The sequence below is a fragment of the Epinephelus moara genome, chromosome 3, assembly GCF_006386435.1.
Source record: "Epinephelus moara isolate mb chromosome 3, YSFRI_EMoa_1.0, whole genome shotgun sequence".
Taxonomy (NCBI): domain Eukaryota; kingdom Metazoa; phylum Chordata; class Actinopteri; order Perciformes; family Serranidae; genus Epinephelus; species Epinephelus moara.
This window is the reverse complement of record NC_065508.1, coordinates 26,495,381-26,507,559: the sequence shown is the minus strand read 5'-3', so window position 1 is coordinate 26,507,559 and position 12,179 is coordinate 26,495,381. Positions and strand designations below refer to the sequence as shown.

The 12,179-nt window shown below is 40.5% G+C and overlaps 1 protein-coding gene across 3 annotated transcripts in view; it reads right to left on the bottom strand.

The window, feature by feature from the left end:
- The window catches only part of tmem132e (transmembrane protein 132E), a 544,945-nt gene that overhangs the window by 42,103 nt on the left and 490,663 nt on the right, over window positions 1-12,179 (bottom strand). For all 3 annotated transcript variants that reach the window (XM_050034264.1, XM_050034273.1, XM_050034256.1), the window contains exon 6: window positions 3,579-3,784. In XM_050034264.1, coding sequence (XP_049890221.1) covers window positions 3,579-3,784 — 206 coding nt within the window. The remainder of the gene's footprint in view (window positions 1-3,578; window positions 3,785-12,179) is intronic.

The following is a 12,179-nucleotide window of genomic DNA, read 5'->3' as shown; positions in this document are numbered from 1 at the left end:
CATCTAAGGCTCTTATATTTCTAACAGCTCATTCATTTTTTATTGCCTGCTGGATTCCTTCTATCGACAAAAGCTTCTGCTGTATAATACTGACATGAGGGCCAAGCTTGGTCTTGATTCCTTACAATAACGATGATATAAACATAAGAACTGTAGAAGTGCGGTGAACTCCATCATCACGCTGAAAAGATGAGTGAGCAGATTTAGTCTATATACCTAAAATATAAAAATAGCCACAGATTTATGGACTTCATAGCCGTACTACTGCATCAGCAGTGTGAAGTGCAGCTACAACAACAGTTATTATTCAGAGTCCTGAGTAACACCCCAAATTACCTGCTTGTTAGTCCAAAAACATAATCCATGTGAAAGTACTGCCACAATACATTGTGAAAAGCTTTCTATGTACTCACCCAAAGTCAAATTAAGTCTGTGTCTTGGACTTGTTGTGTAAAATGGGTTCAGATAGTTATGACACAAACATGACAACCTCGTAGATCAATTTGCACTTGAGAGCCTCATTTCGCAGGGTACAGCTCTGCAGCGTACCTGAGCCTGCCGCAGCATCTAATTGGAGCAAAACAAGCAACTACACATAAAATCCTGGAGAACAGGGAGAAGACTGCTTTTTAGTTTCTAGTGTTTAAGAATGCTCTTTGGACAGTGAGTCCTCTGGTAATCATGTGTAAAAGACAAGAAGACAAGAAATTCTGCATCTTTTGCTCTGTGGCTTTGTTGGCTTTTACCATAGAGTAGATAAGAAAAAGAATGCTCTCTTGAGAAGCACTAATGTATGTAATGTACAGCGCTCCAGAGTTTCCATCAAGGTTAAACTTAACATTAAAAGGTCGACTCCATCTGCGTTTTGAAATGAAAACACCCACGCAGCTGTTAGCAAAAAGCAGTGACTTCGGTTAAAACACTGATGATAATAAAAGTAACTGAAAGGCTTAGTTTGGATTTTTGAAGCGGGGTTGTATAAGGGATTCTTATCCATAGTCAGTGTATTACCTACAGTAGGTGGCTGGTACAACCCCAGTTTAGAGAAGCAGGCAGGAGTATCACCATGAAAGGAGTGGCAGTAACTCAGTCCATAGGGACTTGGATTGGGATTGGGTGGTTCATATGTCCTGGTCACACTGCGGTCTTCAGTCTTAATAAGACTGATTGAGAAATATGAAGGAATAGGTCTCCTACCCAGATCATCTAAACCATGTCGAGCAAAAAAATAGAAAGTAAGCACTATAATCCAACATAACACACGAGAGACTGTTTGCACATGACTACGCTTATCATTGCAGGTCAAAGTTGAGGCAGGAAGTAATTCTGTGAGCTTTGATGACAGTTATGATAATTACAGTTCTGCTTTATTTTTTCTTCTAAATAACAACCTGTCTGATCTCAAGTTTCCTTCCCTGTCTTTAGCACCATGCTTCCAAATGTCAGCAGCTACCTTGACGAATACAATGCTATAATTACAGATGGGAATGAAGGACAAAGCCATTAAAATAAGACCCAGGTTGCATGAGACTGTCATTTTCCCGTAACACTGCATGCATGCTCAGTGGCAGTTCTTTTCTTTTTTTTTTTTAAAGATTTTTTTTGGGCATTTTTAGCCTTTATTTGAAAGGACAGACAAGCGTGAAGGGGGGAGAGAGAGAGGGAGTGACATGCAGCAAAGGGCCACAGGCTGGAGTTTAACCCAGACCGCTGCAGCAACAGCCTTGTACATGGGGCGCCTGCTCTACCACTAAGCCACCGACGCTCCGCTCAGTGGCGGTACTAGCACATGTGGTGTCCCAGGCAAGCCTCCCTCCGGTGCCGGCCCCCCCACAACCCTTAAAATAACATGTCGTTTGCTGCAGCCCAACAGTCATGTGCTTATTTGCTTTCAGTGACATGTACTTGTGTTTAATAATCATATAAATCAATAAACAATAAAAAGAGAACAACAAATTAACTTACAACAATAAAATAATATATGAATATACCCCTATTTCTTTCTTTCTTTCTTTCTTTCTTTCTTTCTTTCTTTCTTTCTCAGTCTTGTCTTTCCTGTCTGTCCTCCTACACTTTATTCTGAACAGTTATTTATGTATTTGGTTTACTTTTAATTTGTATTAGGTATTCATCTTGTTATGCCAGTGTTTTGTGTTGAAGTGTTAACCTTATATCTGTAATTTATCCTCCTGAGACCCAAACTTTTGTTTGGTATGCATTTTTAATTTCTCCTAGCTGTTTGGGATCAGTAGGACCTGATAAGTAAAAAACACGAAACAGTGTCAATGACAATAAAGTCCCAGTGTCCTCAAACGAGACGATAACAAAGTCCCAGTCCCAGCTTGTTACTGTTGTTAAAATTGGTCAAATTTGTTGCCATATCAAACTACAAACATTATTAATCATAAATAAAAAGTTTCAACCATCAAATGTGATCAGGTTTTGGACCTTATCTACTTTTGTGTCAGGTTCGGCTACATACTGACTTGGTAAAGAAGTTTGCCATCTTGCTTTTACATGGATTAGTGTATTGTGCTCTTACTACCACTAGATGGCATAAAGTGTCCACGAACGAGGACAACAGGTCTAAGTTAAGTAGAATGAAGTATAAGGTCAAGTAAAGCCAAAATGTGATGTCCTCATATGAGGACACAGGGTCTCAGGAGGTTATTTTGTTTTGTGACAGCGTGATGACTAGAATAATGTGTTTCTGTTAATGTATGTGAATAATCCCATAAGGGGTGAGCCGTGTTGAAACGGCAAGACACGAAAATAAACAATTCATTCGTTCATTCACTCATCCATTCCTTCCCTCTCTAGTATCTTTTTTATAGTGCTGTGAAAACATCAACACATTTCTCCTTCAAACAGCTGGATTTATTCAAGTTTCTCACCAAAAGCTACATTTTACAAGAGGACACTGAACACATTATGAGAACGTTATAATTTACCTTCACAACATACTCATTTTTTACTGAGTAGAGCTTGAACACTTCATAAGGTAAATCTATTCGTAGCGGCCACCAGCTGCTTAGAGGTAATGATAACTAGCCGCTAACTGCTAACAGCTAACAGCTAACCTAACCAGCTCTCCTGCTGATTTCATGTTCCTTCTCTCCACATCCAGTCCTCTCAGTAGTGTCATGGTAGCTGAGTGGGCTCCAGAGAGCTTTTGTCACTTTGACTTAATAACGATACAGCTTGTTTCGGGGTACACGTGATGTCGGATAACTCGCCCATCTCCCCCAGAGAGCAGGTGAAGTGTAACGAGCTGGGGAGGGGGGCGAGTTATCCAATATTACGTGAACCCCGAAACAAGCTGTATCGTTATCAAGTCAAAATGATGAAAAAAAAAAAGGCCTCTCTGTTATTTAGTAGGCTTTGCTGTGTAGTTATGATGTTGTGGCCTTATGTAATATTTCAAATAATAGTAGTAAAAAAATAAAATAGTAAAAGATAAATATTTGATTTTTTCTTCTCCCATTTGTGGCGCCCCCATGGATGACGGCGCCCTGAGCATTTGCCCATACTGCCTACGCCACGGGCCGGCACTGTGCATGCTTTAATTTGAGCCTCACCTTCTGTCGGGGAGAATGGGAACCCTCCAGCCTTTGATGAAGCTGAGATTGTTGTCAGAAAGTTCCACCTGCAGGGGAAGTTTGGGCACCCAGACGGTCAGCTCCAGCGGTGCGCTCAGGTGCTCGTAGCTGAAGATCACCCTGGCGTTCATGGATCCCCGCGTCTCTTTCCCGTTGACGAACACGTAGTCGCAATTCATGGACACCTAGGACAGATCAGGGTCAGAAGTCAGAGACCATCTATATGGTAATGGTCACGTCGGTGGCAGAGGATCTAAGTGATATGTGATGATATACAGCACAGTATGGATGCAGCTGTCGGTGCCACAATTTATCACGGAGCATTTCAAGGTTGACACTTTCAGCAGAGCAAATACACAGCAAGGATCTCTCAGATATCTGAATGGGAGGTGAAAGTTCAGAGCACATAAAACATCTCTGCTGATACTTTCGTTTTGTCTTAAAAAATCAGTTCACTCCAAAAAAACAAAAACCCCATAGAAGTATCATAAGTGGCTTTAGGTTTTTAAGATATCTGTCCCTGACATCGGAAAAACTCATGTTATATTTGTTTGGAAAACATGTTTAGTATAAGACAGTTATTTTGTCAGTGAACCGTGTGAGTTAAAATGGAGCCAAATTAGGTACCATTACCTTTGTTAAATGTTGCTGTTGTCCCTGGCTTCATATGAGTGGAGGAAAAGTCTGTTAGCTGCTGGTTTAATCTATACAATGTAAAATGCCATAGGCTTGTGCTAAAAATATTAGCATGTTGTATTTGTGTGGAAATGTGTCCAGATAAAGACAAGTCCTTGTCTGTGAATGCTGTGAGTTATAGTGAAGCCGATTTGTGTACTTGTGTTTGAAATTGTCTCTATCTATTAAGCCATGTTTAATGTGTGTTTAATGTGTGTTTTGAATCAACTAAACTTAACAGCACTTCGCAGAAACTCTGCCTCCAACTAGTGTTGTGGAGGTTTAACTGCAGAGTGACACAGACACACCACTGCACAAGTATAAATGCTCACAACAACGTAGGCCACTTGTGTAGGCTACAGCGTAGGGTCTGCATAGAGTTGACCCACAAATATAAATCCAGCTTCACAGTGGCAGCTCTTCCTACAGGCGACATAGACGGCTGGCTAGGGCATCTCCACAACCTCATCCCACCCACCTCAAAAACTTAAAAAAACAAAACAAAAAACATTCAAAGGTCTATTGAGTTTGATTTAGTGGCATCTAGTGGTTAGGTTGCAGACTGCAACCAACTGAAACTTCTGCTGTGTGCCAAGCTCATTCTGAGGTAACTTAAACACAACAATTCTTTATTTTTCTTTATTTTCTTTATTACTTTATTATTGTTTGTCTTGCCTCAGACACCTCAGTCCACCTCAGTCTGGCACTGAGGACCTGCTCCGTACTGTATGTAGACATAAACAACTAACTCTAAGGTAACAAAAACACAACCATTCCTATTTTCAGGTGATTATACACTGAGGAAAACATAGCTATGAATATTACATATCATTCCTGCCCCTAAATGCTGCACACTGGACCTTTAAAATGAGGCTGTATGTTAATATTTAGCACACAGTGCTTCTCAGCCGTGTGCCACTGACTCTGCAGGTTTTTATTCCATCCAAACACTACAGCAGCTGATTTCGCCAGCTTTAACATGAGACGTGGAACGAATCAACCGATCTCCGGTCTTGATGGCAGAGTGCTGAGAACCGCTGCTGTAAACAATGCTTAGTGGCTGTGGGCTGTGCTCTGATCTAATTTGCATCTTTTATGCAGTCAAATTAGTGCTTCTAAGTAACAGCGTTTGTTAAGCATGTACAGTGCAAATTAGGCATGCAAACCACGTCCTAACCCCACCACCTCTCCTGCCCCTTCTCAGCATAATGATCTATGAACAATTATACAGACGCATGATATGCCAACAAAAGCTTTTAGGCAAACACGTAATTCTTTTTAATATGAAGCCTGACAGCAGTGTGACATTTCACATGAACTTCGGTCCTTAACACCTACATCAACCATTAATAAATGCACATTTCTCCTTTCACAAGACACTCATGTAATGTGATATCATTTGTGACACGGCACTGACACCGAGCGTGAATTCAATATATGGAAATTCTAAATTTAAGCCCTAGCAAATGCCATTTTTAACTTAAAACCATTCTTTAGCGTTCCCATCTCGACAAAAATCTCCAGCTCCATTTGAATTATCATAAATACTTGTCCCCCTCTAACACTAAATTATTAACTGCAATGGAACTGGAGGGCTTTGCTTTTGGGCTCCCATCGAAGATTTATCTAGTGGTGGGAGGTAGCTGGCATTGTAATCAGAGGATCTAATCTCCCGCAAATGGAGGTCGGGCTGGCCAGTCTTCTCAGGGCTGAGGATTCATCATAACTGGGAGGAGGTCTGGGTAATATAATTCCCCCTCCATGCAGACAGGCCAGAGTGGAGGGAAGGGGGGTGGGTGGGTGGATGGACTTCTTAAGATGACAGTCTTTCCCTCTGGTTCAGTTAATGCAATTTTGTGCAGGGTTTGACCTTATAGGCTACCACAGTATCCAGTTTTTGTGTGTTATTGTTCTGTCTGCTCATGTGCGGTCTTATCTGTGTGAAGTGAGTTACAAAAGACGGAAGAAGAAGTTACTCAACACAATGACCCCAGCCACCTTGATTAATCACAGCAGGGCTGGCTGTATGTAGAGTCGAGAACATCTGCCTGACACATACTCCCTTCTACCCTAAAGCCACACACGCACACACACACACACACACACATACACACACACACTGAAAAGGTGCCCTAGCTGCAGTGCCGCTTCAGCTCCCGCGGCTATTGCCGCTGATAAACTTGGCCGGCTAATTGCAAGTCAAAAGCTGTTAGCAGCTCTGGGTATCAGTGGCCCTGTGGGGGCTTGCTGAGGAGGGCTTTCACACACTGAGCCGCCACATGCCGTCACACTGCTGCTAATGCGCTGTGGCATCTTCCCTGGTGCCAGCAGATTGCCTGGGTGGAGACAGATGATCAGGACAAGTGCAAGTGCTTCCTGCATTCGGTCATGTACTGGTCACATGATGCAGAGTGAAAGACTGGCTAGGTTAATAAAGGTGAGGACACCTAAGGAGCTGCCACACATTTATTCCATAACATTAACTGAATTCATTTTCCAAACGGCTCCAGGAAAGGCTGCAGCGGCTTCTGTACTTCAAGCAAGTAATGCTTTCCTTTTATTATGATGTGACTATTCTCTGTTCATCCACATTCTGCTGTGATAGCGGTTAAACACATTTATTCATATAATCCTGTGTGGAACTTGAGCCATCATTTCATTCCATCTCGAGCAGTCGGACTGCTCAAACAGATTTACTGCCATTACATCATCGGCTCATTATTTACACATGACCCCTTGAATGGGCACTCCAGCAATTTAGTGTTTAACTTCCACAAAGTTAGGGGACTTAGAAGAGACAGAGGCGAAGATATCCGGACTTTTGGTCCTTGCTATGTGTCAAGATCCCAAAAGACTGGATCCTACAATTCTACGCTTCCCATGATGCAACTCCATAGCATAATTTGAAAGACCAATCCTGCCTGATAAATATCCATATCTGTCCAGCTCCATGACTCCAGATTGTAGCGCAGACTTTGTGTTTTTTTTTTTCAGTCCCTGGGTGCAGTGGAAACATGTTGTTAACACAACCTCACATGTTGTTACCTTTTTGCTTATTCACACATGCAGCAGTTATGGTTCAAAATTCGTTTGGAGTCTTGTTTCTGGCCACCTGGTAAATGTAACTTCAATATTTGCTCATGGCTTTAGTTGTTTTACCAACTTGTGAGGGAAATATGTAAATGCTCCTAGTCTGTAATACCCTTTTCTGACAAAAAATAGCACATATATGCAACTTTTTAAAGGCAGGAAATGTATGCCTTTCTGTTTTTGTTCTCAAGTGAGTCACCTTTGACATCAAGGATGCGTCAGAAAACAGGTAAGTAAATGGCACAAAGCAGCATAGAGCCCAGTGAAAAATGGTGATTACTCCTTTTTCATATGTTACTTATTTAGTCCCTCGTTAAAACTCAGTGCCGACTACTTATGAATGATTGTTTGAACACCGCTTGCGCAGATACCGACGGTATTTTGTGGTGGTGCGTCATTGTATCGTGCCGGAACAGGGGTGACAATTAGTGCACATTGGAGAAGTTTTCCTCGTAGGCTTTCTCGAGTGGTGTAATGTAACAAAGTAATAATACTTTATTACAATGATCAAGTATTTTTTGAGTGTATCTGTACTTTGTTTGAGTTTTTGTATTTCTGTCAACTTTTACTTTCACTCCACTACATGTCTTAAATAAAATGCATACTTTTACTCCAATACATTTCCCCCAAGCATTTTCGTCACTTCGTTACCACAAAATTAAATTGGAAGGTTTGTTGAATCAGTGGTCCGAGCATGAAAATTAGATCATAGGTTAATCATGTAAGGGGGAGTGCAAACAAGTGTGCCCAAAGCTGCAGCCCAGGCTGTATGTCAGATTAGATACTACATGCTAGCCACTACATTCCTCTTAGCAATGAGACAGACTTGATGGAAGCTGAGAATGGTGTCCCACAGCATAAAGGGCAAGGAACGTTCAAGGAGATAAAGCTTTATGACATGTAACACCATGGTAACTGCTTCACTGTAGTATGTCAGCCCTGGATAGTCAAAGGTTTTCTTTAAATCCTTTAAGTTGTGAAAAAAGGCCTTGTTTTTCTTTACGTGTAATATTTTAATACGCTATATTTAAAGATGGTGTACATGTTAAGAAGAAATAAACTTGATAATACTCTGACGCTTGATAATTCTGCTTGATAATTCTAACCACTTGCTTTTTTTATCACCAGCATTTACTTTTACTTTTACCACTTAATTTCATTTAATATAATGAATAGGGATGCACGACACTGGATTTTTTTCCCAATATCTGATATGCTGATATTCAACAACTCATTTGGCTGATAACCAATACTGCTATCGATATATCCACTTTTTCCCAATCTAATTTTAGTGATTATCAAGTCTCTTCCGTGGTGGAATTAAAATCATATTGTGCATGTACTCTTATTGTGTTTGTCATGAAATACAGTACTTCAATGTGTTATATTCACTCATTGTGCAAAATATGAAAATCATGTTGGCCAATTCTATTTGAAACTACTTTTGATACTTAAGTACAGTAAATATCAGATACTTTACATTACTCAAGTAATATTCTAATAAGTGACTATAACTTCTACTAAAGTCATTTTCTGGTAAGATATCTGTACTTTTACTCAAGTCGCTTTCAGGTACCTCATCCACTGCTGGCTTGCTCCCAAAATGCCCTATCTGACTGAGATCTATTCATTTCAACCCAAACCAAAACTTTTTACTTAAACTTGACCATGAAATCCCTTTTTGGCAGCAAGCCCTCTAGGAAAAAAAATTAGTGCATCCACATGAGTGTCTTATTTCTACCACTGCCGAATGGAGCTGGTGCCAATAAATACTCGTGACTGAACAGTGTCTTTTCAGAGCTTTTCGCAATGAAAACAGCTTCTTGCTGTGGCCGAAAAAGACGCTACAAGAGCGGTCAAAGTGAACCAGAACAGTTATTGTGGGGAGGACGGATAAATAATGGAGAGAAACAAAATACAAAGCTCTGTAAAGCTAATGGGAGATGCAGATAATTCTCCTTAAGTTCATCACTACCAGCATGCCCACACATTACACATTATTATCACATTATTTTCAGAATAATTTCTTTTATGGATGCTTTAATCTCCGAGCCCAGACTGAGATAACCGGATGACGTCACCACAGTTAGTTTTGTTAGATTTGTCAAAGCTCCTTCAGAGCACCTGACAACATTTCACAACTTTTCACAGGCTGAATAGTACTCCTCACTTGTTTCCCTTTAAACCACTGACAAGCCAAAGAACCTCTTGTGAACAGGAAGTGAAGACTGACTGGTGCAGACGCAACTACACTGATCAAAACTGATTAAAGCCTCTTAGCAACATGGGTACTGATAATGAGGGTGAAATATAAAAATACAAAGACATAAAAGACTGCAATTCATATTTCATTGTCATTAATAAAACAGAAATTCGTGTGATTAAAATAAGCCGAGAATCAACAAAGAATCAATGACGTCTGACAGAATGTGTAATTACAATGACAATAACAACAATCTCATGTTCCCTTTAATGGTTTCTCTGGACCTGGTGGAGGGTTAAGTGCTGTGGGTGACGGGTGAGGATAGTCAACTGCACATGCTCTGACAGCACAGTATATATTTTGGAATTTACAAGGTATGTTGGACATTTAGCTTTTATTAGACGGCAGGAAAGGTCAAGAGAGAAAGGGGATGACATGCCACATACTGGACTGGAACCCCTTTTTCCATGGTTACATGGTATGTGTCGCAGATCTACAAGCAACCTGGTCACTGCGAAGCACCAAAAGGCTTTTACAGAAAAAAATAAATGGTAGAAAAATAAAAAGAAATAAACAAAAGCAGATACAGACAAAGGATTCAAAACATTGTCCATGTTGGAGTTGCAATTATCCTGAGGTGGCGAGGAAAGAACACTCAGCTTGGCTGCTTGAAAGTTAAAATACACCGGGTGATTTCACAAAAACAGCTTTTGTTCCAGTGTCGTTCTGATTTCCTTTAAGTGTATCAAACAGTCGACGGGAAGACAAGTGATTTTCTCACCCACGTTTCAATGTCAAAGCCACGGCATGACAAAGAACAAAATGGGTGTGGAAGAAAAATGGGGCCATCTTGATGACATTCACACGCTGCTTGGCATGTGTTTCCAAACAGAACCCGCAATTATCCCGGATTTTATCTTCAAATTTAAATATTCACTAAATTAATTGCCACAATATTCTGCCAAATGGAGTTCCCATTTAGGGATAAGATATGTATTAAATGAACACTGAATGAAGGCTGACATATGGCTAGCATTACTGAGATTGTGTCTTGGAGCTGTTATGAAGCTTTTCTTCATGTGATGGATGTGTGCTGGCTTCAAGAGCAGTGCAACCAATGAGTTCATTTAGCTCTGTTAGCTAAATGAGCCAACCCCCATTAGCCTGTTGTTGGTAGGATTAATGTTGTTGAGGGTAAAAATGATCTGTTGTTCTGTCTGGAAAGCTGGGACTTTGAAGCCTTTTGGAAACAGTTTAGATGTAATTTAAAAAATCAGCTTTTGATTGATGATCTCATATCGCAAAAACGTGATCTGTATATTTTAAAAGGTTGTTCATTCAACATATATATATATATGAAAATATGTACCTCTTATGGAACCTAGCCATTCAGGTAGGTGCAATCACCTCCATTTGAGGGTGGAGGTAGAACTGTTGGAGACAGATACCTCAAAAATTCCGCTAGTAAAACCAAATCTATACTATGTGGCCGAAATAATATGGACACGTTAACACTACAAAGCTAAGTATTGTTGAACATCTCATTTCAAAACCATGGGCATTCACATGCTACTATCTGTTCTCCTGGAGTTGCTTATCACAAGATTTTTGAACCCAGTTGCAGAGATTTCCCCCGTTCAGCCACAAGAGCATTAGTGAGCTCCAGCACTGATGTTGACTTCTAAGACCTTGCTCACTGTCTGCGTTCTGGTTTCTCTAAAGGGCACTAAACAAGGCTAAGGTCAGGGCTCAATGCAAGCCAGTCTTTATGGGCCTGGCTTTGTCATGTCAAAAAGGGAAAGGCCCTCCTTAAAAATGTTGCAACAACATTGGAAGCAGACTATTGTCAGAAACAGTATTGTGTGCTGAGACATTGAGTGGCCTTAAAGTTGTAATACCTGGCCACATGCTCCAATCTAACAGAGGGTAACATTTCACCTCCAAGCCAACTTCTAACAGCAGGGCAAGAATATGGAAAATCAAACCAATCTGCTGAAACTCTGAGAGCCGGTCTGAGTAACACGGCCATCCTATCATCTTCTCATGTGGCAGTTTTAGCAAGACACAAACACAGCTGTAAGACCTAATACATATTTAGATTGCTTCTCCCCAGTTTCTCTTCAAGAATTGACCGCAGTGATTTCTTCATCTAAATCATCAACGTGTCTCTTAGACCCCATCCCAACTAGGCTACTTAAGGAGGTCTTACCTTCAGTTAACACTCATATATTAGATATGAGCAATATATCCTTATTAACAGGCTATGTACCACAGTCTTTTCAGGTTGCTGTAATTAAACCTCTCCTAAAAAAGCCCACCCTGGATCCAGAGGTGTTAGCCAACTATAGACCAATATCTAATCTTCCCTTTCTTTCAAAGATCCTTGAGTAAGTAGTCGCAGACCAGCTGTGTGATTTTCTCCATGATAATAATTAATTTGAGGAATTTCAGTCAGGATTTAGAGTGCATCATAGCACTGAGACAGCACTAGTTAAAATTACAAATGACCTTCTGATTGCTTCAGACAAAGGACTCATCTCTGTACTTGTTTTATTAGATCTTAGTGCGGCGTTTGACACTATTGACCATCAAATTCTGCTACAGAGACTGGA